General features: G+C 49.8%; 1 protein-coding gene across 3 annotated transcripts in view; it reads left to right on the forward strand.

The window, feature by feature from the left end:
* The first annotated feature begins 786 nt into the window (after positions 1-786).
* NBEAL2 (neurobeachin like 2) overlaps positions 787-24,864 on the forward strand; it is a 246,062-nt gene continuing 221,984 nt past the window's right edge. For all 3 annotated transcript variants that reach the window (XM_040355232.1, XM_040355233.1, XM_040355234.1), the window contains exon 1: positions 787-1,002. In XM_040355232.1, the coding sequence (XP_040211166.1) occupies positions 877-1,002 (126 nt within the window). In that variant the 5' untranslated portion in view covers positions 787-876. The remainder of the gene's footprint in view (positions 1,003-24,864) is intronic.

The following is a 24,864-nucleotide window of genomic DNA, read 5'->3' on the forward strand; positions in this document are numbered from 1 at the left end:
GGCAGGAAATAATAATACAATGTATCAGGAAGGATATAATAATGATAATAATAATAATAATAATAATAATAATAATAATAATAATAATAATAATATAATATATCAGGAAGGATATAATAATAATAATATTACAATGTAATATATCAGGCAGGATATAATAATGTTAATAATAATAATAATAATAATAATAATAATAATAACAATAATAATAATATAATATATCAGGCAGGATATAATAATAATAATAATAATAATAATAATAATATAATATATCAGGCAGGATATAATAATAATAATAATAATATAATATATCAGGCAGGATATAATCATAATAATAATAATAATATATCAGGCAGGATATAATAATAATAATAATAATAATAATAATAATAATGATAATAATATAATATATCAGGCAGGATATAATAATAATAATATAATATATCATGCAGGATATAATAATAATAATAATAATAATAATAATAATAATAATATATCAGGCGGGATATAATAATGATAATAATAATACAATGTATCAGGAAGGATATAATAATATAATATATCAGGCAGGTCATAATAATAATAATATAATATATCAGGAAGGATATAATAATATAATATATCAGGCAGGATATAATAATATAATATAATATATCAGGCGGGTGATGCCCCGGGGGCTCCTCAGCGCTGGCATTGCCCGGTGTCGTCTCCTTGGCTGCAGTACCGGCACCATCCATGGGGATCGGGGGGGTCGCTGTGGCAGCAGACAAAGCCGAGCAGACAGGCAGGGAGGGAGGGAGTCGCTCTCTCGCAGCACCTTGCTGTGTTTTCTCCTCACCTCCTCTCCTCACCTCCTCGCACCTGCCATGGGGCAGCATGGAGCCTGAGCCTTCCTGGAAGAGCAGGGCCACCCCGGGACATGACACCGACCTAGAGGCGAGCTCCGGCAGGATGGCATCTAAGGAGAGGCTCTACGAACTGTGGCTGCTCTACTTCACCAAGGTAAGTGACTGTGGCCCCCGGGGGCCCCCGCTTTGTACGCAGACAGGAGCCGCAGGAGGTGTCTGACATCCCGGGTACACCCCCCCCCCTCTTCCATGGCAGGGGGGTGTTGTCTGCAAGTTTCACCCCCCCCCCCTGTACAGGAAGTGGGCAGGTGTCGGGGGGCTCAGGTGCTGCAGGTGGGGGGCCCAGAATTGGGGGGACCTCTGCACCCCTCCTGATCCTTCTGTATTGTCCTTACAAAGTGCTGAAGCTGTGATGTCACCCAGGTGTGTTACCTCGTATTGTACAGGTGGGGGCAGGATGGAGCTTGTCTGTCTTCCCATCTCTTCTGGGGGGGGGGGGGGCCTTTATAGTGGGGGGGGGGGTGCAGCAGAGTGGGGTGCTGTCTGCAGGTTTTAGGCCAGAGGAGCCCACCCATGTGGAGGGTAGGTGTCAGGCTGGCAGAGGTGCAGCAGGTGTGTGTGTGGGGGGTACCCCCTGCACCCCTTATCCCTGGGCACCCCCTCATCCCCTGCACCTCTTATCCCTGGGTACCCCCTCATCCCCGCACCTCTTATACTTGGGTCATCCCTGCACCCCTTATCCCTGGGCACCCCCTCATCCCCTGCACCTCTTATCCCTGGGTACCCCCTCATCCCCGCACCTCTTATACTTGGGTCATCCCTGCACCCCTTATCCCTGGGCACCCCCTCATCCCCGCACCTCTTATACTTGGGTCATCCCTGCACCCCTTATCCCTGGGCACCCCCTCATCCCCGCACCTCTTATACTTGGGTCATCCCTGCACCCCTTATCCCTGGGCACCCCCTCATCCCCGCACCTCTTATACTTGGGTCATCCCTGCACCCCTTATCCCTGGGCACCCCCTCATCCCCGCACCTCTTATACTTGGGTCATCCCTGCACCCCTTATCCCTGGGCACCCCCTCATCCCCTGCACCTCTTATCCCTGGGTACCCCCTCATCCCCGCACCTCTTATACTTGGGTCATCCCTGCACCCCTTATCCCTGGGCACCCCCTCATCCCCGCACCTCTTATACTTGGGTCATCCCTGCACCCCTTATCCCTGGGCACCCCCTCATCCCCGCACCCCTTATACTTGGGTCATCCCTGCACCCCTTATCCCTGGGCACCCCCTCATCCCCGCACCTCTTATACTTGGGTCATCCCTGCACCCCTTATCCCTGGGCACCCCCTCATCCCCGCACCTCTTATACTTGGGTCATCCCTGCACCCCTTATCCCTGGGCACCCCCTCATCCCCGCACCTCTTATACTTGGGTCATCCCTGCACCCCTTATCCCTGGGCACCCCCTCATCCCTGCACCTCTTATCCCTGGGTCAACCCTGCACCCCTTATCCCTGGGTACCCCCTCATCCCCGCACCTCTTATCCCTGAGTCATTCCTGCACCCCTTATCCCTGAGTCAACCCTGCACCCCTTATCCCTGGGTACCCCTCATCCCTGCACCCCTTATCCCTGGGTACCCCTCATCCCTGCACCCCTTATCCCTGGGTCATCCCTGCACCCCTCATCCCTGGGTACCCCCTCATCCCCGAACCCCCTTATCCCTGGGTCATTCCTGCACCCCTCATCCCTGGGTCATCCCTTCACCCCCGCATCTCTGGGTACCCCCTTCACCCCTGGGTACCCCCTGCACCCCTCTGATTCTTCTATAGAATCCATACAAGGTACAGAAGCTGTGATATCAATTATAATGCCCAACTCTTTAGGGGGGTCTGATCCAGGGTGACTGCATTGTTTTTGGACCCCAATCGGGGTATTTGGGGGTCAGGTTGTGCCCCTATTAGGGTGGAGCTTGTCTTCCTTCTCATTTGTTCTTAGGAGGAGCCCCCCCCCCATGTCAGGGGAGAGGGGTGCTATCTCTAAGATCTGGAGCAGACTAAATCGCCCATGTGTATGGAGAGGGCAGGTGGCAGACTACCCAGTTGTGGCAGGTGGCAGTCCAGAATGGGGGGTACCCCCCCCCTGCACCCCTCCCCCCCCTGCACCCCTCCCCCCCCTGCACCCCTCCATTCTTCTACAGGATCCATACAAAGTACATGAGCTGCGATAGCAATGATAATGTTCAGTTTGGGGGGGGCACACTGTGCTATTCACTAATCTGCCCCCCTCCCTCGCATTTGGGTATTTGGGGTCAGGTCATGCCCCTTTAGGTTGGCAAAGCAAGTGTACCCCCCCCCCCCTCCAGGTGAGACGTGCAGGTTGGAGCTTGTCTGTGTTTTTTTTTTTTTATCTGTTTCCAAGAAACCCCCCCCCCAGTAGGGTGCTGCCTCCAAGTGTAAGACCAGGGGGGCCCCCGATGTAGGTGGGGGTATGTGTCAGGCTGGCCCAGGTGCAGCAGTTGGGGGGGGGGGGGGGGCTGCACCTCTCTGATTTCATGTAGGATCCATACAGAAGCTGTGATAGGAATACTAATATCCACCTCTAGGGGGCACCAGCCTGACCGCACTGTATTCACAGATGGGACCCCATTGGAGGATTTGGGGATCGGGGGGGCGCATTAGACCCGCAGGTGGAGTCGGGATGGAACTGGTCTCATCTGTTCCCAGGAGAGGGGGCCCTTCATGTCGGGGGGGGGGGGGTGCCATCTCCAAGCGTCACACGGGGGGGGGGGGGGCGGCGGCACCGGCACCCATCTGCAGGAAGTGGGTAGGTGGGCAGGTATCAGGCTGGCCCAGGTACAGCAGGTGAGAGCCCAGAGTGTCGTTACCCCCTGCACCCCTCCCCCCCCCTACTGGTGACCCCACTGTGCTTTCTAATCTGACCCCGTTGGGGTATTTGGGTTCAGGTGGTGCCCCTGGCAAAGCAGCCCCGCCCACCACAAGATGTATTGTATTGGATTGTGTTGTGTAGCGTAGGGATGGATACCTACGCCCCCGGATCTCCTGCTGCCCCATTGGGCGCCCCCGGATTTTCTGCTGCCCCATTGGGCGCCTCCGGATCTCCTGCTGCCGCATTGGGCGCCCCCGGATCTCGTGCTGCCGCATTGGGCGCCCCCGGATCTCGTGCTGCCGCATTGGGCGCCCCCGGATCTCGTGCTGCCGCATTGGGCGCCCCCGGATCTCGTGCCCGCCCCCTTGGGGCCCCCCGGATCTCCTGCCCCATTGGGCGCCCCCGGATCTCCTGCCCCATTGGGCGCCCCCGGATCTCCTGCTGCCCTATTGGTCGCCCCCGGATCTCGTGCTGCCCCATTGGGCGCCTCCGGATCTCCTGCTGCCGCATTGGGCGCCCCCGGATCTCGTGCTGCCGCATTGGGCGCCCCCGGATCTCGTGCTGCCCCATTGGGCGCCTCCGGATCTCCTGCTGCCGCATTGGGCGCCCCCGGATCTCGTGCTGCCGCATTGGGCGCTTCCGGATCTCGTGCTGCCCCATTGGGCGCCTCCGGATCTCGTGCTGCCCCATTGGGCGCCTCCGGATCTCGTGCTGCCCCATTGGGCGCCTCCGGATCTCGTGCTGCCCCATTGGGCGCCCCCGGATCTCGTGCTGCCCCATTGGGCGCCCCCATAGTCTGCAGCCTGACTTTGTATCTGACGGAGGGAACTTTGTGTCACATTTTTTGTTTCCAGCAGAAGCCCGACAGCTAAAAATATCCCCCTGACAGGATATGGGGCTCTCTTATCACCCTGCGGGTGCGATGCCGGCCCAGCCGTGTGGTCACATGTGAGGAGAAGTCATCGCCCTCCTCTTGGTGTCTGTGACCTGCACCCGGCGCAATGCGAAAATACCGATACAAAGAGTTCTCTCTGCTTCCTGTGATAAACGTCCAACGTCATCTTCATATCCGAGCCCCCCGTGGGTGTGTCCCCCGCTACTGACAGAGCGACGCGGGAAGTGCTACTGAGCGCCATTCCGTGCGTGCAGATACCGAGAATTACACCCGACATACAGGACAAGAGAAGCAGTACTGAGCAGAGTCCATACATACAGAATAAGAACAGATACTGAGAATTACACCCGGCATACAGGACAAGAGAAGTAGTACTGAGCAGAGTCCATACATACAGAATAAGAACAGATACTGAGAATTACACCCGACATACAGGACAAGAGAAGTAGTACTGAGCAGAGTCCATACATACAGAATAAGAGGAGATACTGAGAATTACACCCGGCATACAGGACAAGAGAAGTAGTACTGAGCAGAGTCCATACATACAGAATAAGAACAGATACTGAGAATTACACCCGGCATACAGGACAAGAGAAGTAGTACTGAGCAGAGTCCATACATACAGAATAAGAACAGATACTGAGAATTACACCCGGCATACAGGACAAGAGAAGTAGTACTGAGCAGAGTCCATACATACAGAATAAGAACAGATACCAAGAATTACACCCGACATACAGGACAAGAGAAGTAGTACTGAGCAGAGTCCATACATACAGAATAAGAGGAGATACCGAGAATTACACCCGACATACAGGACAGGAGAAGTAGTACTGTGCAGAGTCCATACATACAGAATAAGAGGAGATACCGAGAATTACACCCGACATACAGGACAGGAGAAGTAGTACTGAGCAGAGTCCATACATACAGAATAAGAACAGATACCAAGAATTACACCCGACATACAGGACAGGAGAAGTAGTACTGTGCAGAGTCCATACATACAGAATAAGGAGAGATACCGAGAATTACACCCGACATACAGGACAGGAGAAGTAGTACTGTGCAGAGTCCATACATACAGAATAAGAACAGATACCGAGAATTACACCCGACATACAGGACAGGAGAAGTAGTACTGTGCAGAGTTCATACATACAGAATAAGAGGAGATACCGAGAATTACACCCGACATACAGGACAGGAGAAGTAGTACTGTGCAGAGTCCATACATACAGAATAAGAACAGATACCGAGAATTACACCCGGGATACAGGACAGGAGAAGTAGTACTGTGCAGAGTCCATACATACAGAATAAGAAGAGATACCGAGAATTACACCCGACACACAGGACAGGAGAAGTAGTACTGTGCAGAGTCCGTACATACAGAATAAGAACAGATACTGAGAATTACACCCGACATACAGGACAGGAGAAGTAGTACTGTGCAGAGTCCATACATACAGAATAAGAGATACCGAGAATTACACCCGACATACAGGACAGGAGAAGTAGTACTGTGCAGAGTCCATACATACAGAATAAGAACAGATACTGAGAATTACACCCGACATACAGGACAGGAGAAGTAGTACTGTGCAGAGTCCATACACACAGAATAGGAACAGATACCGAGAATTACACCCGACATACAGGACAAGAGAAGTAGTACTGTGCAGAGTCCATACATACAGAATAAGAGATACCGAGAATTACACCCGACATACAGGACAGGAGAAGTAGTACTGAGCAGAGTCCATACATACAGAATAAGAGGAGATACCGAGAATTACACCCGACATACAGGACAGGAGAAGTAGTACTGTGCAGAGCCCATACATACGGAATAAGAACAGATACCGAGAATTACACCCGACATACAGGACAGGAGAAGTAGTACTGAGCAGAGTCCATACATACAGAATAAGAGGAGATACCGAGAATTACACCCGACATACAGGACAGGAGAAGTAGTACTGTGCAGAGCCCATACATACGGAATAAGAACAGATACTGAGAATTACACCCGACATACAGGACAGGAGAAGTAGTACTGTGCAGAGTCCATACACACAGAATAGGAACAGATACCGAGAATTACACCCGACATACAGGACAAGAGAAGTAGTACTGAGCAGAGTCCATACATACAGAATAATCACCCCGGCACTGCAAGGGGTTAATGCTTGTCTCGTGTCGGAGTGTAAGCTCTTGGCTCCACCCGGCACGGATCTACAAATATTTTAATTTATTAATATTTAAATACAAATGTCTACATTGTTGCAATGTGGAATATCTCGCTCTCAAAATATTATTTAACCACTTAAGCCCCGGACCAAAATGCAGCTAAAGGACCCGGCCCCTTTTTGCGATTCGGCACTGCGTCGCTTTAACTGACGATTGCGCGGTCGTGCAAGGTGTTTCCCAAACAAAATTGGTGTCCTTTTTTTTTCCCACAAATAGAGATTTCTTTCGGTGGTATTTGATCACCTCTGCGGTTTTTATTTTTTGCGTTTTTCCTGGTGTTTTGTCGCGCGTATTCATGCTTAGTTGTGCGTTTGCATACAGCGTCGTCCGACGTTTTTGTACTCCGACGTTTTTGTACTCCGACGTTTTTGTACTCCGACGTTTTTGTACTCCGACGTTTTTGTACTCCGACGTTTTTGTACTCCGACGTTTTTGTACTCCGACGTTTTTGTACTCCGACGTTTTTGTACTCCGACGTTTTTGTACTCCGACGTTTTTGTACTTCGACGTTTTTTATTTTAGCCAATAGGAAAAATGATCATCTTTTCATCACTTGTTGCTATGTTGGTAGATTTGTTTTTATCTTCTGCCTGGGTGAAAAGTTCTATTGATTAAAGCGACAAAACGCTCCGTAGCAAACGCTCGTTGTCGCGCAAGTCGCTTGAATCGAGCGTTTCCATTACTTTCTATGGGAAATAGAAACGCTCAAACCGCCGGATTCGCGCATCAAAAAAATGGTCCGGAACTTGTTTTGAGCTTCAGGCGTTCGGCGTTCGGCGTCAGGCGTATTGGCGTGCAGATGTGAACCATCTCCATAGGGAATAATGTATTTTTTTCCCCTCTAGCGTTTTTGAGCGTCGCGCTTCAGGCGACAAAACGCTCAGGTGTGAATGCAGCCTAAACAAAAATAGAGCGACAACTTTGAAAAAAATTCAATATTTTTTACTTTTTGCTATAATAAATATACCCCAAAAATATATAAAAAAAACTTTTTTTTTTCCTCAGCTTAGGCCGATAAGTATTGTTCTACATATTTTGGGGGAAAAAAATCGCAATAAGCATTTATCGGTTGGTTTGCGCAAAATTTATAGTGTTTACAAAATAGGGGATAGTTTTATTGCATTTTTATTAATTATTATTATTTTTTTTACTACTAATGGCGGCGATGAGCTTTTTTTTTTTTTTTATTTTTTTTTTTTCGTGACTGCGACATTATGGCGGACACTTCGTCATTTTTGGGAAAAATGCATTGGGCGGGATTCAGCAAGAATTTACGCCGGCGTATCTTCTTTCTGTATTCAGAAAGCAAGATACGCCGAAATTAGGCTAAGACCCGACTGGCGTAAGTCTTTTACACCGTTGTATCTTAGGGTGCATACTTAGGCTGGCCGCTAGGTGGCGCTTCCGTTATTTTCGGTGTAGAGTATGCAAATTACCTAGATACGCCGATTCACAAACGTACATGCGCCCGGCCAAATTTTTTTATGTCGCATGCGTAAGGCTTTTCCGGCGTAACGTTGCTCCTGCTTCTATGAGGCGCACGCAATGTTAAGTATGGACGTCGTTCCCGTGTCGAATTTTGAATTTTTTACGTCGTTTGCGTAAGTCGTTCAAATAGGGCTGGACGTAAATTTCCATTCACGTCTAACGCATTGACGATTTGCGGCGGAATTTCGAGCATGCGCACTGGGATTCTTTTATGAACGGCGCATGCGCCGTTCGTAAAAAAACTTCAAATACATGGGGGTCACACAAAACTTTAATAAAACACACCCACATCATCCAAATTTGAATTAGGTGGTCTTACCCTGGAGCACATACGTTACGCCGCCGTAACTTAGGGCGCAAGTTCTTTCTGAATACGGAACTTGGAGATACGTTACGCCCGCACATTATTACGCAAATCTATCTGAATCCGGCCCATTGTTTATTGTGAAAATGACAATTGCAGTTTGGGAGTTAACCACTATGGGGCGCTGTAGGGGTTATGTATGACCTCATCTGTGTTTACAACTGTAGGGGGGTGTGGCATCATCGATTGTGTCCCCCTATAAAAGGGAACACACGATCGATGCGCCGCCACAGTGAAGAACGGGGAAGGTGTGTTTACATACGGCCCGATCGCAGGACTCCAGCGGAGATCGGGTCCGCGGTCACGGAGCTTCGGACCGGGTCGCGGGAGCGCGCCCGCGACCCACGGCTGGGTTCTAGTACAGGACGTACTTGTACATGCTTGTGCCCAGCCGTGCCATTCTGCCGACGTATATGTGCAAGAGGCGGTCCTTAAGTGGTTAAGATTAGGGTTGTCCCGATACCACTTTTTTAGGACCGAGTACAAGTACCGATACTTTTTTTCAAGTAGTCGCCGATACCGATACTTTTTTTAAAATGTGTCCCCAAATGCAGCGATGTCCCCCCCACAGATGCAGCCATGTATCCCCCCATGCAGCCATTGTCACCCCCCATGCAGCCATTGTCACCCCCCCATGCAGCCATTGTCACCCCCCCATGCAGCCATTGTCACCCCCCCATGCAGCCATTGTCACCCCCCCATGCAGCCATTGTCACCCCCCCATGCAGCCATTGTCACCCCCCCCATGCAGCCATTGTCACCCCCCCATGCAGCCATTGTCACCCCCCATGCAGCCAGCGTCACCCCCCCATCCAGCCAGCGTCTCCCCCCAACCAGCCATTGTCTCCCCCCATCCAGCAATGTATTCCCCCCCATCCAGCCAGCGTCTCCCCCCATCCAGCCAGCGTCTCCCCCCCATCCAGCGTCTCCCCCCATCCAGCCATGTCACGCTTGCCTGCATCCCCGCTGCCGCCGACTGTGTAATACGCCGGGAACATTACAACTTTGAATCGCTGTAATGATTGGCGCCGCGCTGCGTATAGACACTCCCCCTCGCTCGGGATTGGACAGTTCACCCGAGCGAGGGGGAGTGTCTATGCGCGGTGCGAATCATTACAGCTATTCAAAGCTGTAATGTTCCCACCCGTATTACACAGTCGGCGGCAGCGGGGATGCGGTGAATGGCGGCGGATCGCGGCTTCGGTGGCGGTCGGCGGCAAGTATTCTATTTGTGTATCGGGGCGGGGTATCGGCGTCTGAGTACTGCCGAAAAAACTCAGAATCGGTCCCGATACCGATACTAGTATCGGTATCGGGACAACCCTAGTTAAGATGACAAATAATGCAATGAAAGCAAGTACTTATTATTAATATTATCATTATTATCATATTGTTAGTCCCCCCCCCCCCCCCCTCTCAAATAAAAACAGTGTGCGGATCTGTGTCTGACCTGATATCAGCCTGTAGAGCAGAGCTCAGACTGGGGGGGAAGGAATATCAGCACAAGGGAGGCAGTCAGTTGTGCTTCAGTGCTAATAAGGGCCATGAATTGGAGCGTTGCTTCTCTGATCCGGACTTCTTCCCTGCCAGGCGGGGTTTGTGACCTAGCTGTGTAAATCTCAGGACTGGATGGACAGACATTTTTTGGCGGGTGATCTTGTCTGTATTTCATCAGTGTATTCGGCTCGGAATGCAGCTTCACATAGTTTTTAGTGCGCCAAAGAGGAACAGCCTAAAAAAAAACGACAATATGTGCCAAGCGTGAGCAAACTGCGTCCGCCGAGCTCGCCAGCCAACGATCACCAACAAGGGAAACATAACAAGATAGTAAACGCTATAAAATTGCGTCCTCCAGGGTTGCCATGGCAGTGACCCGACCTCAGCAGAACGGAACGCGTAGAGCGCGCCTGACCCTTCGTCAATCATTCATCGCGCCGGGTTTTGTTATTTTATGCTCTCGGGTTTTGTTCTTCGTCTTTTTTTAGTTTTGGAATATTTTTTCTATCGATCAAAAACAGTGACATGGAATCGCAGCAAAATGAAGAGATGGAAAGTTTTTTACTTCTGTGACTATTAAGATGATTTGTGAAAGATCTACATTTCCCATAATCCCTTGCATACCGGTTAAGGTTGCTAGAAAATCGGACTTTAGTAACCTATTCAATTTCTACTTGCGTCTATTAAGCGGAAAAAGTCGGGCGATTTGTCGTGCGATTTTCGGATCGCGTGTACGGGCCGTGAGGCTGCTAACAGGCTTCAGGATCCAGAAGGGGGGGGGGCGTACAGATTGTAAATTGGCCAGAAGAGGGTAGAGAAAAAGGTGGCGGTCAGATATAGTTCCATAAACGTGTGAGAGGTAAAGCAAAACTGAGGAGGCGGGAGAGCTCCCAAGGAGGCGGCGGCTCCCAGAGGAGGAGGAGGCGGGAGGGAGGCGGGAGAGCTCCCGAGGAGGAGGCGGGAGGGAGGTGAAGGAGGCGGCGGCTCCCAGAGGAGGAGGCGGGAGGGAGGTGAAGGAGGCGGCGGCTCCCAGAGGAGGAGGCGGGAGGGAGGTGAAGGAGGCGGTGGCTTCCAGAGGAGGAGGCGGGAGGAAGGGAGGTGAAGGAGGCGGCGGCTCCCAGAGGAGGAGGCGGAAGGTGAAGGAGGCGGCGGCTCCCAGAGGAGGAGGCGGGAGGAAGGGAGGTGAAGGAGGCGGCGGCTCCCAGAGGAGGAGGCGGGAGGAAGGGAGGTGAAGGAGGCGGCGGCTCCCAGAGGAGGAGGCGGGAGGAAGGGAGGTGAAGGAGGCGGCGGCTCCCAGAGGAGGAGGCGGGAGGAAGGGAGGTGAAGGAGGCGGCGGCTCCCAGAGGAGGAGGCGGGAGGAAGGGAGGTGAAGGAGGCGGCGGCTCCCAGAGGAGGAGGCGGGAGGAAGGGAGGTGAAGGAGGCGGCGGCTCCCAGAGGAGGAGGCGGGAGGAAGGGAGGTGAAGGAGGCGGCGGCTCCCAGAGGAGGAGGCGGGAGGAAGGGAGGTGAAGGAGGCGGCGGCTCCCAGAGGAGGAGGCGGGAGGAAGGGAGGTCAAGGAGGCGGCGGCTCCCAGAGGAGGAGGCGGGAGGAAGGGAGGTGAAGGAGGCGGCGGCTCCCAGAGGAGGAGGCGGGAGGGAGGTGAAGGAGGAGGCGGCGGCTCCCAGAGGAGGAGGGGGGTGAAGGAGGTGGCGGCTCCCAGAGGAGGAGACGGCGGGCGGGAGGGAGGTGAAGGAGGCGGCGGCTCCCAGAGGAGGAGACGGCGGGCGGGAGGGAGGTGAAGGAGGCGGCGGCTCCCAGAGGAGGAGGAGGCGGCGGGAGGGAGGTGAAGGAGGCGGCGGCTCCCAGAGGAGGCGGGAGGGAGGTGAAGGAGGCGGCGGCTCCCGAGGAGGAGGTGGGAGGGAGGTGAAGGAGGCGGTGGCTCCCAGAGGAGGAGGCGGGAGGGAGGTGAAGGAGGCGGCGGCTCCCGAGGAGGGAGATGAGGGAGGCAAAGGAGGCGGCGGCTCCTGAGGAGGAGGGAGGTGAGGAAAGCCAAGGAGGCGGCGGCTCCCGAGGAGACAAGAGGAAAGAGGAGATGAGTGCTCTTGAGAAGTAAATGGAAAAGAGGTATAAGCTTCTGAGAAGAGGAGAGTAAGCAGGAGACAGTAGCACACACTGTAATTATATACAGTGCCTTGCAAAAGTATTTACCCCCCCCTTGCCATTTTTCGTTGCCTCACAACCTGGATCTAACACGGATTGTTTGAGGATTTGCATCATTTAATTTACAGAACACTCCCACAACTTTGACGTTTTTTGTATTTTCTTTTTTTTTACTGTGAAGCAAACAACAAATGGGACAAAATAACAGTAAAGTCCATGTGCAGAACTATTCACCCCCCCTAAAGTCAATACTTTGTATGATCTTCTTGCCACATCTTACCACTGCTATTCCTCCTCCTTACAAAGCTGCTCCGGATCCTTCAAGTTGGATGGTTTGCGCTTGTGAACAGCAATCTTTAAGTCTGACCACAGATTTTCTATTGGATTGAGGTCTGGGCTTTCACTAGGCCATTCCAACACATTTACATGTTTCCCCTTCAACCACTCAAGTGTTGCTTTAGCAGTGTTTGGGGTCATTGTCCTGCTGGAAGGTGAACCTCCGTCCTAGCCTCAAATCACACACAGAGGGGTACAAGTTTTGCTCAAGAAAATGCCTGTATATTCAATGTAAGGGACATTCTTCTCACTGATCACCAATGTAAGGAACATTCTTCTCACTGATCACCAATGTAAGGGACATTCTTCCCACTGATCACCAATGTAAGGAACATTCTTCTCACTGATCACCAATGTAAGGGACATTCTTCCCACTGATCACCAATGTAAGGAACATTCTTCTCACTGATCACCAATGTAAGGGACATTCTTCCCACTGATCACCAATGTAAGGAACATTCTTCTCACTGATCACCAATGTAAGGGACATTCTTCTCACTGATCACCAATGTAAGGAACATTCTTCTCACTGATCACCAATGTAAGGGACATTCTTCCCACTGATCACCAATGTAAGGGACATTCTTCTCACTGATCACCAATGTAAGGGACATTCTTCCCACTGATCACCAATGTAAGGAGCATTCTTCCCACTGATCACCAATGTAAGGAGCATTCTTCTCACTGATCACCAATGTAAGGAACATTCTTCTCACTGATCACCAATGTAAGGAGCATTCTTCCCACTGATCACCAATGTAAGGAACATTCTTCTCACTGATCACCAATGTAAGGGACATTCTTCTCACTGATCACCAATGTAAGGGACATTCTTCTCACTGATCACCAATGTAAGGGACATTCTTCTCACTGATCACCAATGTAAGGAACATTCTTCTCACTGATCACCAATGTAAGGGACATTCTTCCCACTGATCACCAATGTAAGGAGCATTCTTCCCACTGATCACCAATGTAAGGAGCATTCTTCTCACTGATCACCAATGTAAGGGACATTCTTCTCACTGATCACCAATGTAAGGGACATTCTTCTCACTGATCACCAATGTAAGGGACATTCTTCTCACTGATCACCAATGTAAGGGACATTCTTCTCACTGATCACCAATGTAAGGAACATTCTTCTCACTGATCACCAATGTAAGGAACATTCTTCTCACTGATCACCAATGTAAGGGACATTCTTCTCACTGATCACCAATGTAAGGGACATTCTTCTCACTGATCACCAATGTAAGGAACATTCTTCCCACTGATCACCAATGTAAGGGACATTCTTCCCACTGATCACCAATGTAAGGGACATTCTTCTCACTGATCACCAATGTAAGGAACATTCTTCTCACTGATCACCAATGTAAGGGACATTCTTCCCACTGATCACCAATGTAAGGAACATTCTTCTCACTGATCACCAATGTAAGAGACATTCTTCTCACTGATCACCAATGTAAGGAACATTCTTCCCACTGATCACCAATGTAAGGAACATTCTTCTCACTGATCACCAATGTAAGGAACATTCTTCTCACTGATCACCAATGTAAGGAACATTCTTCCCACTGATCACCAATGTAAGGAACATTCTTCTCACTGATCACCAATGTAAGGGACATTCTTCTCACTGATCACCAATGTAAGGGACATTCTTCCCACTGATCACCAATGTAAGGAGCATTCTTCTCACTGATCACCAATGTAAGGGACATTCTTCCCACTGATCACCAATGTAAGGAACATTCTTCCCACTGATCACCAATGTAAGGACATTCTTCTCACTGATCACCAATGTAAGGAACATTCTTCCCACTGATCACCAATGTAAGGGACATTCTTCCCACTGATCACCAATGTAAGGGACATTCTTCCCACTGATCACCAATGTAAGGGACATTCTTCCCACTGATCACCAATGTAAGGGACATTCTTCCCACTGATCACCAATGTAAGGGACATTCTTCTCACTGATCACCAATGTAAGGGACATTCTTCTCACTGATCACCAATGTAAGGGACATTCTTCCCACTGATCACCAATGTAAGGGACATTCTTCCCACTGATCACCAATGTAAGGGACATTCTTCTCACTGATCACCAATGTAAGGGACATTCTTCTCACTGATCACCAATGTAAGGAACATTCTTCTCACTGATCACCAATGTAAGGAACATTCTTCTCACTGATCACCAATGTAAGGGACATTCTTCTCACTGATCACCAATGTAAGGAACATTCTTCTCACTGATCACCAATGTAAGGGACATTCTTCTCACTGATCACCAATGTAAGGGACATTCTTCCCACTGATCACCAATGTAAGGGACATTCTTCCCACTGATCACCAATGTAAGGGACATTCTTCTCACTGATCACCAATGTAAGGAACATTCTTCTCACTGATCACCAATGTAAGGGACATTCTTCTCACTGATCACCAATGTAAGGAACATTCTTCCCACTGATCACCAATGTAAGGGACATTCTTCTCACTGATCACCAATGTAAGGGACATTCTTCCCACTGATCACCAATGTAAGGAACATTCTTCCCACTGATCACCAATGTAAGGAACATTCTTCCCACTGATCACCAATGTAAGGGACATTCTTCCCACTGATCACCAATGTAAGGAACATTCTTCCCACTGATCACCAATGTAAGGGACATTACAACAATACACCTCTTTCTGGTAATCTTCATAAAATGTTTTATTCTCTGAATATTATCTGTGATCGTTTTGTCCTCCTTGTATTTCAGGTGTTTGCCCCTCCCCCGTCCTCCATTCTTCTGCCAGGCCGGGTTGCTGATTGCTCGGTTGGCTCTACAGAATAGGAACTGGATAAGATAAAGAGTTTCCTATTCAGGGGCCTGTGCAGGCAGGCCGGCCGCTCTGGGCTGGCGGGGGAGGGTCGGGCCGCGTCCAATTCTTCCCGACAAGTTCTATTTGCATGTCGGCTCTGTGTACAATGCGGCCGCGCCGCTGTTTGCTTTCCCTCCTCGGCGCGTCGCCTTCTGCGATTCCAGTCCTCTGCCATGGCGCTGGGTGGTTTTTCTATCCAACGGAATCCAAAGCATTTCCATGGGCTCTGGTGAAGTTTTATAGGTGAACCTGCGATATGAATTGTGGGATCCGAGTCCCAACTCCGCCCCCCCCCCACCTGCTAGGAGGTTTGGTTGCATCGCGATCGATGGTGTTTTTGATCGTTTCATCCATTTGGGGGGACAGTGCTGCTTCGGAGGCTCGCTCCACCTGCTGCATGACGCAAAATAAAACCTCCGATGGGAAGCTGTTAGAAGTCCCTTTGGCGCTTTGTGAATGCGCGCTTTTTGCTTATTTTCACGCTCCTCGCGTAGGACAGTCTCTTTGTTTCAGTGGGCTGCCCCGCATGCTCAGAAGTAGCTTACATGCTTTTTTTTTTTTGTTTAGATTCGAAAATGTTAATTTATTTTTTTAAACCTACACGATTTGGCCCATTTTTTTTTTTTTTTGTGACTGCGACATTATGGCGGACAATTTTGACGCTATTTTGGGACCATTGTCATTTATGCAGCGATCAGTGCTATAAAAATGCATTGATTACTGTGTAAATGACACTGTCAGGGAAGGGGTTAACCACTAGGGTGGCGAGGAAGGGGGTTATGTGTGTCCTTGGGAGTGATTCTAACTGTGTGGGGGTCGGGGCTTTTACTATGACACGACACGACACTGATCACTGCTCCTGATGACAGGGAGCAGTAGATCAGTGTCATGTCACTAGGCAGAACAGGGAAATGCCTTGTTTACATAGACATCTTCCCGTTCTGCCGCTCTGTGACACGATTGCGGGCACCCAGTGGACATGGAGTCCGCGTGACCTGCGGTCACGGACTTTGCGGTGGGAGCGCGCGCGCACTATGCCACCACTGAAGGACCTTGCCTGTTTTTCAGATTTGGTGTTTACAAGATTAAAACAGGTTTTTTTGCTAGGAAATTACTTGAAACCCCCAAACTATATATATATATATATATATAATAGTTTCTAACACCATAGAGAATAAAATGGTGGTCATTGCAATACTTTTTGTCACACCGTATTTGCGCAGCGGTCTTACAAGCGCAGTTTTTTGGGAAAATTTCTTATTTTTTTCATTCAAAAAAGTTAACAGTAAAGTTATCCCAATTTTTTTTTTTTTTTAATATTATGAAAGATAATGTTACGCCGAGTTAAATGATACCCAACATGTCACGCTTCAAAATTGCGCCCGCTCGTGGAATGGCGACAAACTTTTACCCTTTTAAATCTTCATAGGCGACGTTTAAAAAATTCTATAGGTTGCATCTTTTGAGTTACAGAGGAGGTCTAGTGCTAGAATTATTGCTCTCGCTCTAACGATCGCGGCGATACCTTGCATGTGTGGTTTGAACACTGTTTTCATATACGGGCGCTACTCACGATGTAAACATCCCTTGTAATAGAAAAAAAGCATGAGAGGTCCTCTTATATATGAGATCCGGGGGTTCAAAAAGACGTCACATCTCATATTTACACTAAAATGCAAAAAAAAAAAAAAAGTTTGTCCTTTGAAAAAATTACAACAAGAAAATGTCCCTTTTTAGAAGCATGGGCGGAAGTGACGTTTTGACGTCGCTTCCGCCATGCTATGGAAACGGGTGGGGGCCATCTACCCCCTCACTTGTATACCAGCCGAGCAGGGGACAGGACCCGATCGCCTCCGCCGCTGCCGACGGCTCCGGAGAGTGGCGGGAGGGGGGCTGCGCAAATGCCGTTTGACAAAAGTATTGCAACGACCGCCATTTTATTCTCTAGGGTGTTAGAAAAAAAAATGTATGTTTGGTTCTAAGTTAATTTCCTAGCAAAAAAATTACCCCGCCACTGTAATTCAGGTGCCCGGCGCCCCGAAAAAGGGGTCTGGAACATGAATAAGGGGCGGCAGGAGAGAGGTGGCGGCGCCCATGTGCCCTTTTATGGACACACCGCCACTGGATCCCGGAGCTGCCTGATCACTTTTATGGGGCTTTCAATGGGTCTTGTCTGTTTTACCAACTACGTGAACAGGGGCCCTAAACTGACGTCTCCTGTTTTTCTGGTAAGCAGACAGCTCTCCTGGGTCATCCTCCTTCTCCTCTGCTGGGTAGTATGGCGGCCGTGTCACTCGCACAGGGGGAATGTGAGTCGTATCGCGTATCAGGAGCTCCTGATCGCCCGCCGGTGCTCCTTCATGTAGGTACATGCCTGGAATGAGGAGGGGGGGGAGGGGATCTGAGCATGTACTGATATATAAATAACCTCCATTACTGATGACACTTTAATGATGTGTTATTACAGCCATACCTTCCAAAATACGAGAGATCTTCATATACAGGAGACGCCGCGTTCTTCATATACAGGAGACGCCGCGTTCTTCATATACAGGAGACGCCTCGTTCTTCATATACAGGAGACGCCGCGTTCTTCATATACAGGAGACGCCGCGTTCTTCATATACAGGAGACGCCTCGTTCTTCATATACAGGAGACGCCGCGTTCTTCATATACAGGAGACGCCGCGTTCTTCATATACAGGAGACGCCGCGTTCTTCATGTACAGGAGACGCCGCGTTCTTCATGTACAGGAGACGCAACGTTCTTCATGTGCGGGAGACGCGACGTTCTTCATGTATAGGAGACGGGACGTTCTTCATGTGCGGGAGACGGGACGTTCTTCATGTGCGGGAGACGGGACGTTCTTCATGTGCGGGAGACGGGACGTTCTTCATGTGCGGGAGACGGGACGTTCTTCATGTGCGGGAGACGGGACGTTCTTCATGTGCGGGAGACGGGACGTTCTTCATGTGCGGGAGACGGGACGTTCTTCATGTGCGGGAGACGGGACGTTCTTCATGTGCGGGAGACGGGACGTTCTTCATGTGCGGGAGACGGGACGTTCTTCATGTGCGGGAGACGGGACGTTCTTCATGTGCGGGAGACGGGACGTTCTTCATGTGCGGGAGACGGGACGTTCTTCATGTGCGGGAGACGGGACGTTCTTCATATATAGACTTTTTCCTGTCTACAATGAGAATTCACCGCACTGTGTTCTGTTACAATGTTCTCTTTCTATGTGTATACATTTATCTCCAACCTTTCCACTGAAGAAGCAGTTTTAAAGTGATTGTAAAGTCACCCCCCCCCCCCCGTCCCCCGGAGGGTTTGGCTGCCAAATGACTGGGCCACTTTTTGCCATTCGGCACTGCGTCACTTTAACCACTTAAGGACCGCCTCCTGCAGATATACGTCGGCAGAATGGCACGGCTGGGCACAAGCACGTACCTGTACGTCCTCTTTAAGTGCCCAGCGTCCGAGACCCGGTCTGAAGCTCCGTGACCGCGGACCCTACCGCAGCTGCAGTCCCGCGATCGGTCCCCGGAGCTGAACGGGGAGAGGTGAGTGTAAACACAGCTTCCCCGTTCTTCACTGTGGCGCCGTCATCGATCGTGTGTTCCCTGATATAGGGAAACCCAATCAATGACGTCACACGTTCAGCCCCGCCCCCTACAGTTAGAAACACATATGAGGTCACACTTAACCCCTTCAGCGCCCCCCTAGTAGTTAACTCCCAAACTGCAATTGTCATTTTCACAGTAATCAGTGCATTTTTATAGCACCTTTTGCTGTGAAAATGACAATGGTCCCAAAAATGTGTCAAAATTGTCCAATGTGTCCGCCATAATGTCGCAGTCACGAAAAAAAATCGCTGATCGCCGCCATTGGTAGTTAAAAAAAAAAAAAAAAAAAAAAAAAAAATGAATAAAAATGCAATAAAACTACCCCCTATTTTGTAAACGCTATAAATTTGGCGCAAACCACTAAATAAACGCTTATTGCGTTTTTTTTTTCTACCAAGAATATGTAGAAGAATACGTATCGGCCTAAACTGAGGAGAATTTTTTTTTTATATATTTTTGGGGCTATTTATTATAGCAAAAAGTAAAAAATATTGCATTTTTTTTCAAAATTGTCGCTCCTATATTTGTTTATAGCACAAAAAATAAAAACCGCAGAGGTGATCAAATACCACCAAAAGAAAGCTCTATTTGTGGGAAAAAAAAGGACGCCAATTTTGTTTGGGAGCCACGTCGCACAACCGCGCAATTGTCAGTTAAAGCGACGCAGTGCCGAATCTCAAAAACTGGCCGGGTCCTTTACCTGCCTAAAGGTCCGGGTCTTAAGTGGTTAAAGGTTATTAACCGTTTATTCTATTAACTGAAACAATAATGGGTTATGAAAATAATCGTTAATTGTAGCCCTACTTTTGACACTATTTCGGGACTATTGTCATTTATACAGTGATCAGTGCTATAAAAATGCACTGATTGCTGTATAAATATTACTGGCAGTGAAGGTGGTGTCCTAGGGAGTGATTCTAACTGTTAGGGGGCGTGGCTATGGGTAGATAAATACGTATCGGCCTAAACTGAGGAATTTTTTTTATATATATTTTTAGGGGACATTTATTATGGCAAAAAAAACTAAAAATATTGCATTTTTTTTCAAAATTGTCGCTCTATTTTTGTTTAGAGCGCAAAAAATAAAAACCGCAGAGGTGATCAAATACCACCTAAAGAAAGCTCTATTTGTGGAGAAAAAAGGACGCCAAATTTGTTTGGGAGCCACGTCGCACGACCGTGCAATTGTTGGTTAAAGCGACGCAGTGCCGAATCGCAAAAAGTGGTCTGGTCTTTGACCAGCAATATGGTCCGGGGGTTAAGTGGTTAAAATAACAAACATGTCATACTTGCCTCCACTGTGCAGTTCGTTTTGCACAGAGTGGCCCCCGATCCACGTCTTCTGGGGTCCCTCGGCGGCAGTCTCTGGTCCTCCCTGCAAGAACTCGCCACAGTCATGCGAGAGAGCTCGCATGGTGGTGAGTCCTTGCGGGCGCGCTCCCGTGATACAGCGAGCGGCCATAGCCGCTCGCTGCATCACTCGGCCCCGGCGCGCCGCGTCACTGGATGTGATTGACGGCAGCGCCAGCCAATGGCTGCGCTCCTCTCAATCCATCTGCTCTAGCCAATCGGCGGCCAGGCTGAGCGGCGAAGAGGATCTCGGGACCGAGCGCGGGACTTTCGAGGGGTCATGTAAGTAAAACGGGGGCTCGGGGGGGACGGCACATTTGGTACATTTGATCTAATCGGTCCTTTTACATTTACCTGCAGTTCTAATAATGCGTGAGAATTTGTGGTTTCATTTCTCTCCTTTCCAAATATTCCCAGAAAAATGTGGAGAAGGGGGCGTGGCTGGTCCGGTGTAAATTTACTGACCTTATAATTAAAGTGATTTGTCCACTTTTCAGGTTCATTGTATCAGATGTCCCTGACACGCCCTCCAGACTTTGATCCTTTCTTCTTCTTCTCCTGGGGCAGCCAGTTGGGTGGGTGGGGGTTTGTTATTACCTCTATTGTTCTGGGGTAAGTTGGCTCTGCTTTAATCCCCCCCCCCCCCCCCGGCCATGATTACCTGCGAGAGTTCCCACGATTGGCTGCGAGTAGGCAGCCCCATTGAATGCAATGGGAGGCGGCAGGCTGTTGCAGCTAATCGAAGAGATTGTGTTTTTAGTTGAAACGTCCAAAATAAAATCTCCACTGTGAGTTCACTTTTCAAGCCCCCGAGAGCGCCGCTTTCTCTTCTGGATTAAGTGCGCTAAAGTCTTTGCTGTGCACCTGGGCCCATTTTTTTTTTTTTTTTTTTGTAATCTCTGATATGTGTGCGGTGGGACCCATTGGATATAATGTTTATATAGGGAATCTCAGGATGGTTGTCCTTTTTTTTTTTTTTTTTTTGCATTTGTAGATACATTTCTCACCATTACTGGCTGTAGACAGATCTGTTTTAGGCCGGGTTCACACTGCGCCGACACGGAAGACACATGGCTTTCCGATCTGACTTTGCCCTGCAACTTCTGGTAAGGCTTCTATGCAACTGCAGAGAACAGAATCCGAGGAGCTCTGCGACCCTCCATACCAAAGCACCTTGACGTCATGGTGATGGGGACAAGGGCCTCTTCCCGACAACCCTGGGTGGTGGTTTTGGGGGTCTGCAGGCAGGGGGCTTATCAGAATCCGGAAGACCCCTTTAACAAGAGGGGGTGGGCCAGATCTCACCCCCCCCCCCCCTCATGTGAATAAGTATGGGGTACTTTGTGCTTTTGACAACTACTTAATTTAAAAATGACACGTTGGAGCTATGACGGGGGACAGTCTTCATTTCCTCGGGTCCTCCTTCCTCTTGCCATGTCCTCTTCCTCCCTGGGCCTCCTTCCTCCCTGGGCCTCCTTCCTCCCTGGGCCTCCTTCCTCCCTGGGCCTCCTGGCCATGGTCCTCTTCCTCCTTGCCATGTTTTCTGCCACAGCTGTCCCGCTAAATATTTTTTTTAAATAAGTCCTTCTCTGACACTGTCTCCTGCTGTTGTTGGCTTCATTATCTGCCAGTTCTTGTATAGCTATGGGGCATGGCCATCTGGTGACCTCACCCAGAGACCCCACCCCTTGTGATGGCACTGTGCCATCCCTGACCTGACTTTATCCCTGACCTGTCTGGTGTGTTCCTTTTGGCCTTCATGATGCTGTTTGTTCACTAAGGTTCTCTACCAAACCTCTTGAGGGCTTTACAGAACAGCTGTATTTATACTGAGATTACATGACACACAGGTGGGCTCTATTTACTAATCAGGAGACTTCTGAAGGCAATTGGTTCCTGTAGATTTTTAGTTATCAGAGTAAAGGGGGCTGAATACAAATCCCCCCCCCCCACAGAGTTTCACATATTTATTTGTATCATTTTTCTTCCACTTCACAATGATGTGACACAATAAAATACATTTACGTTTTTGGTTGTAACATGAGAAAATGTGGGACATTTTTTAAGGGGTATAAATACTTTTTTAAATCCCTCTCGCTCTCCTGCCTCTCGCCCTCCTGCCTCTCGCCCTCCTGCCTCTCGCCTTCCTGCCTCTCGCCCTCCTGCCTCTCGCCCTCCTGCCTCTCGCCCTCCTGCCTCTCGCCCTCCTGCCTCTCGCCCTCCTGCCTCTCGCCCTCCTGCCTCTCGCCCTCCTGCCTCTCGCCCTCCTGCCTCTCGCCCTCCTGCCTCTCGCTCTCCTGCCTCTCGCCCTCCTGCCTCTCGCCCTCCTGCCTCTCGCCCTCCTGCCTCTCGCCCTCCTGCCTCTCGCTCTCCTGCCTCTCGCCCTCCTGCCTCTGCCTGTATTTGGAGCTGGCCCAGCACTAATCATCGCTTGGCTGCTTGTGATTTTCTTATAATAATTGACATATAAAGTATGTGAAGCAGCTTCCCCTCGGGGCTCCTCTTCACAGGGTGAGCCGTATCTGTGGAGCGGTCGGGCTGCGCAGCCGATCAGAGGGTGGGACACAGACAGGTGGGGACATGCTGCAGCTTCCAGCGAGAGCTTGTCACACCTGCACACCTCCCCACAGCAGGCTGAGCATTGAGTCTGCGTTCACCACAGGAATGTCCGAACACGACCCAAGAAACTATTGCTTTAGTGTTTTAAGGGAGATCGGCACCCCAGTATCCATGTCACCAGTGAGATCTGCACCCCACTACACACAGATCATTCCCCAGTATCCATGTCACCAGTGAGATCCACACCCCACTACACACATCCCACTCCAGTATCCATGTCACCAGTAAGATCTGCACCCCAGTACACACAACTCACTCCCCAGTATCCATGTCACCAGTGAGATCTACACCCCAGTACACACAGCTCACTCCCCAGTACACACAACTCACTCCCCAGTATCCATGTCACCAGTAAGATCTGCACCCCACTACACACAGATCATTCCCCAGTATCCATGTCACCAGTGAGATCCACACCCCAGTACACACATCCCACTCCAGTATCCATGTCACCAGTAAGATCTGCACCCCAGTACACACAACTCACTCCCCAGTATCCATGTCACCAGTAAGATCTGCACCCCAGTACACACAGGTCACTCCCCAGTATCCATGTCACCAGTAAGATCTGCACCCCAGTACACACAGCTCACTCCCCAGTACACACAGCTCACTCCCCAGTATCCATGTCACCAGTAAGATCTGCACCCCACTACACACAGATCATTCCCCAGTATCCATGTCACCAGTAAGATCTGCACCCCAGTACACACATCCCACTCCAGTATCCATGTCACCAGTGAGATCTGCACCCCAGTACACACAACTCACTCCCCAGTATCCATGTCACCAGTAAGATCTGCACCCCAGTACACACATCCCACTCCAGTATCCATGTCACCAGTAAGATCTGCACCCCACTACACACAGATCACCCCCCAGTATCCATGTCACCAGTAAGATCTGCACCCCAGTACACACAGCTCACTCCCCAGTACACACAACTCACTCCCCAGTATCCATGTCACCAGTAAGATCTGCACCCCAGTACACACAGCTCACTCCCCAGTATCCATGTCACCAGTAAGATCTGCACCCCACTACACACAGATCATTCCCCAGTATCCATGTCACCAGTAAGATCTGCACCCCAGTACACACAACTCACTCCCCAGTATCCGTGTCACCAGTAAGATCTGCACCCCAGTACACACAGCTCACTCCCCAGTACACACAACTCACTCCCCAGTATCCATGTCACCAGTAAGATCTGCACCCCAGTACACACAACTCACTCCCCAGTATCCGTGTCACCAGTAAGATCTGCACCCCAGTACACACAGCTCACTCCCCAGTACACACAGCTCACTCCCCAGTACACACAGCTCACTCCCCAGTACACACAACTCACTCCCCAGTATCCATGTCACCAGTGAGATCTTCACCCCAGTACACACAGATCACTCCCCAGTATCCATGTCACCAGTAAGATCTGCACCCCAGTACACACAGCTCACTCCCCAGTATCCATGTCACCAGTAAGATCTGCACCCCACTACACACAGATCATTCCCCAGTATCCATGTCACCAGTAAGATCTGCACCCCAGTACACACAGCTCACTCCCCAGTACACACATCCCACTCCAGTATCCATGTCACCAGTGAGATCTGCACCCCAGTACACACAGCTCACTCCCCAGTACACACAGCTCACTCCCCAGTACACAC

The sequence above is a fragment of the Rana temporaria genome, chromosome 5, assembly GCF_905171775.1.
Source record: "Rana temporaria chromosome 5, aRanTem1.1, whole genome shotgun sequence".
Taxonomy (NCBI): Eukaryota; Metazoa; Chordata; class Amphibia; order Anura; family Ranidae; genus Rana; species Rana temporaria.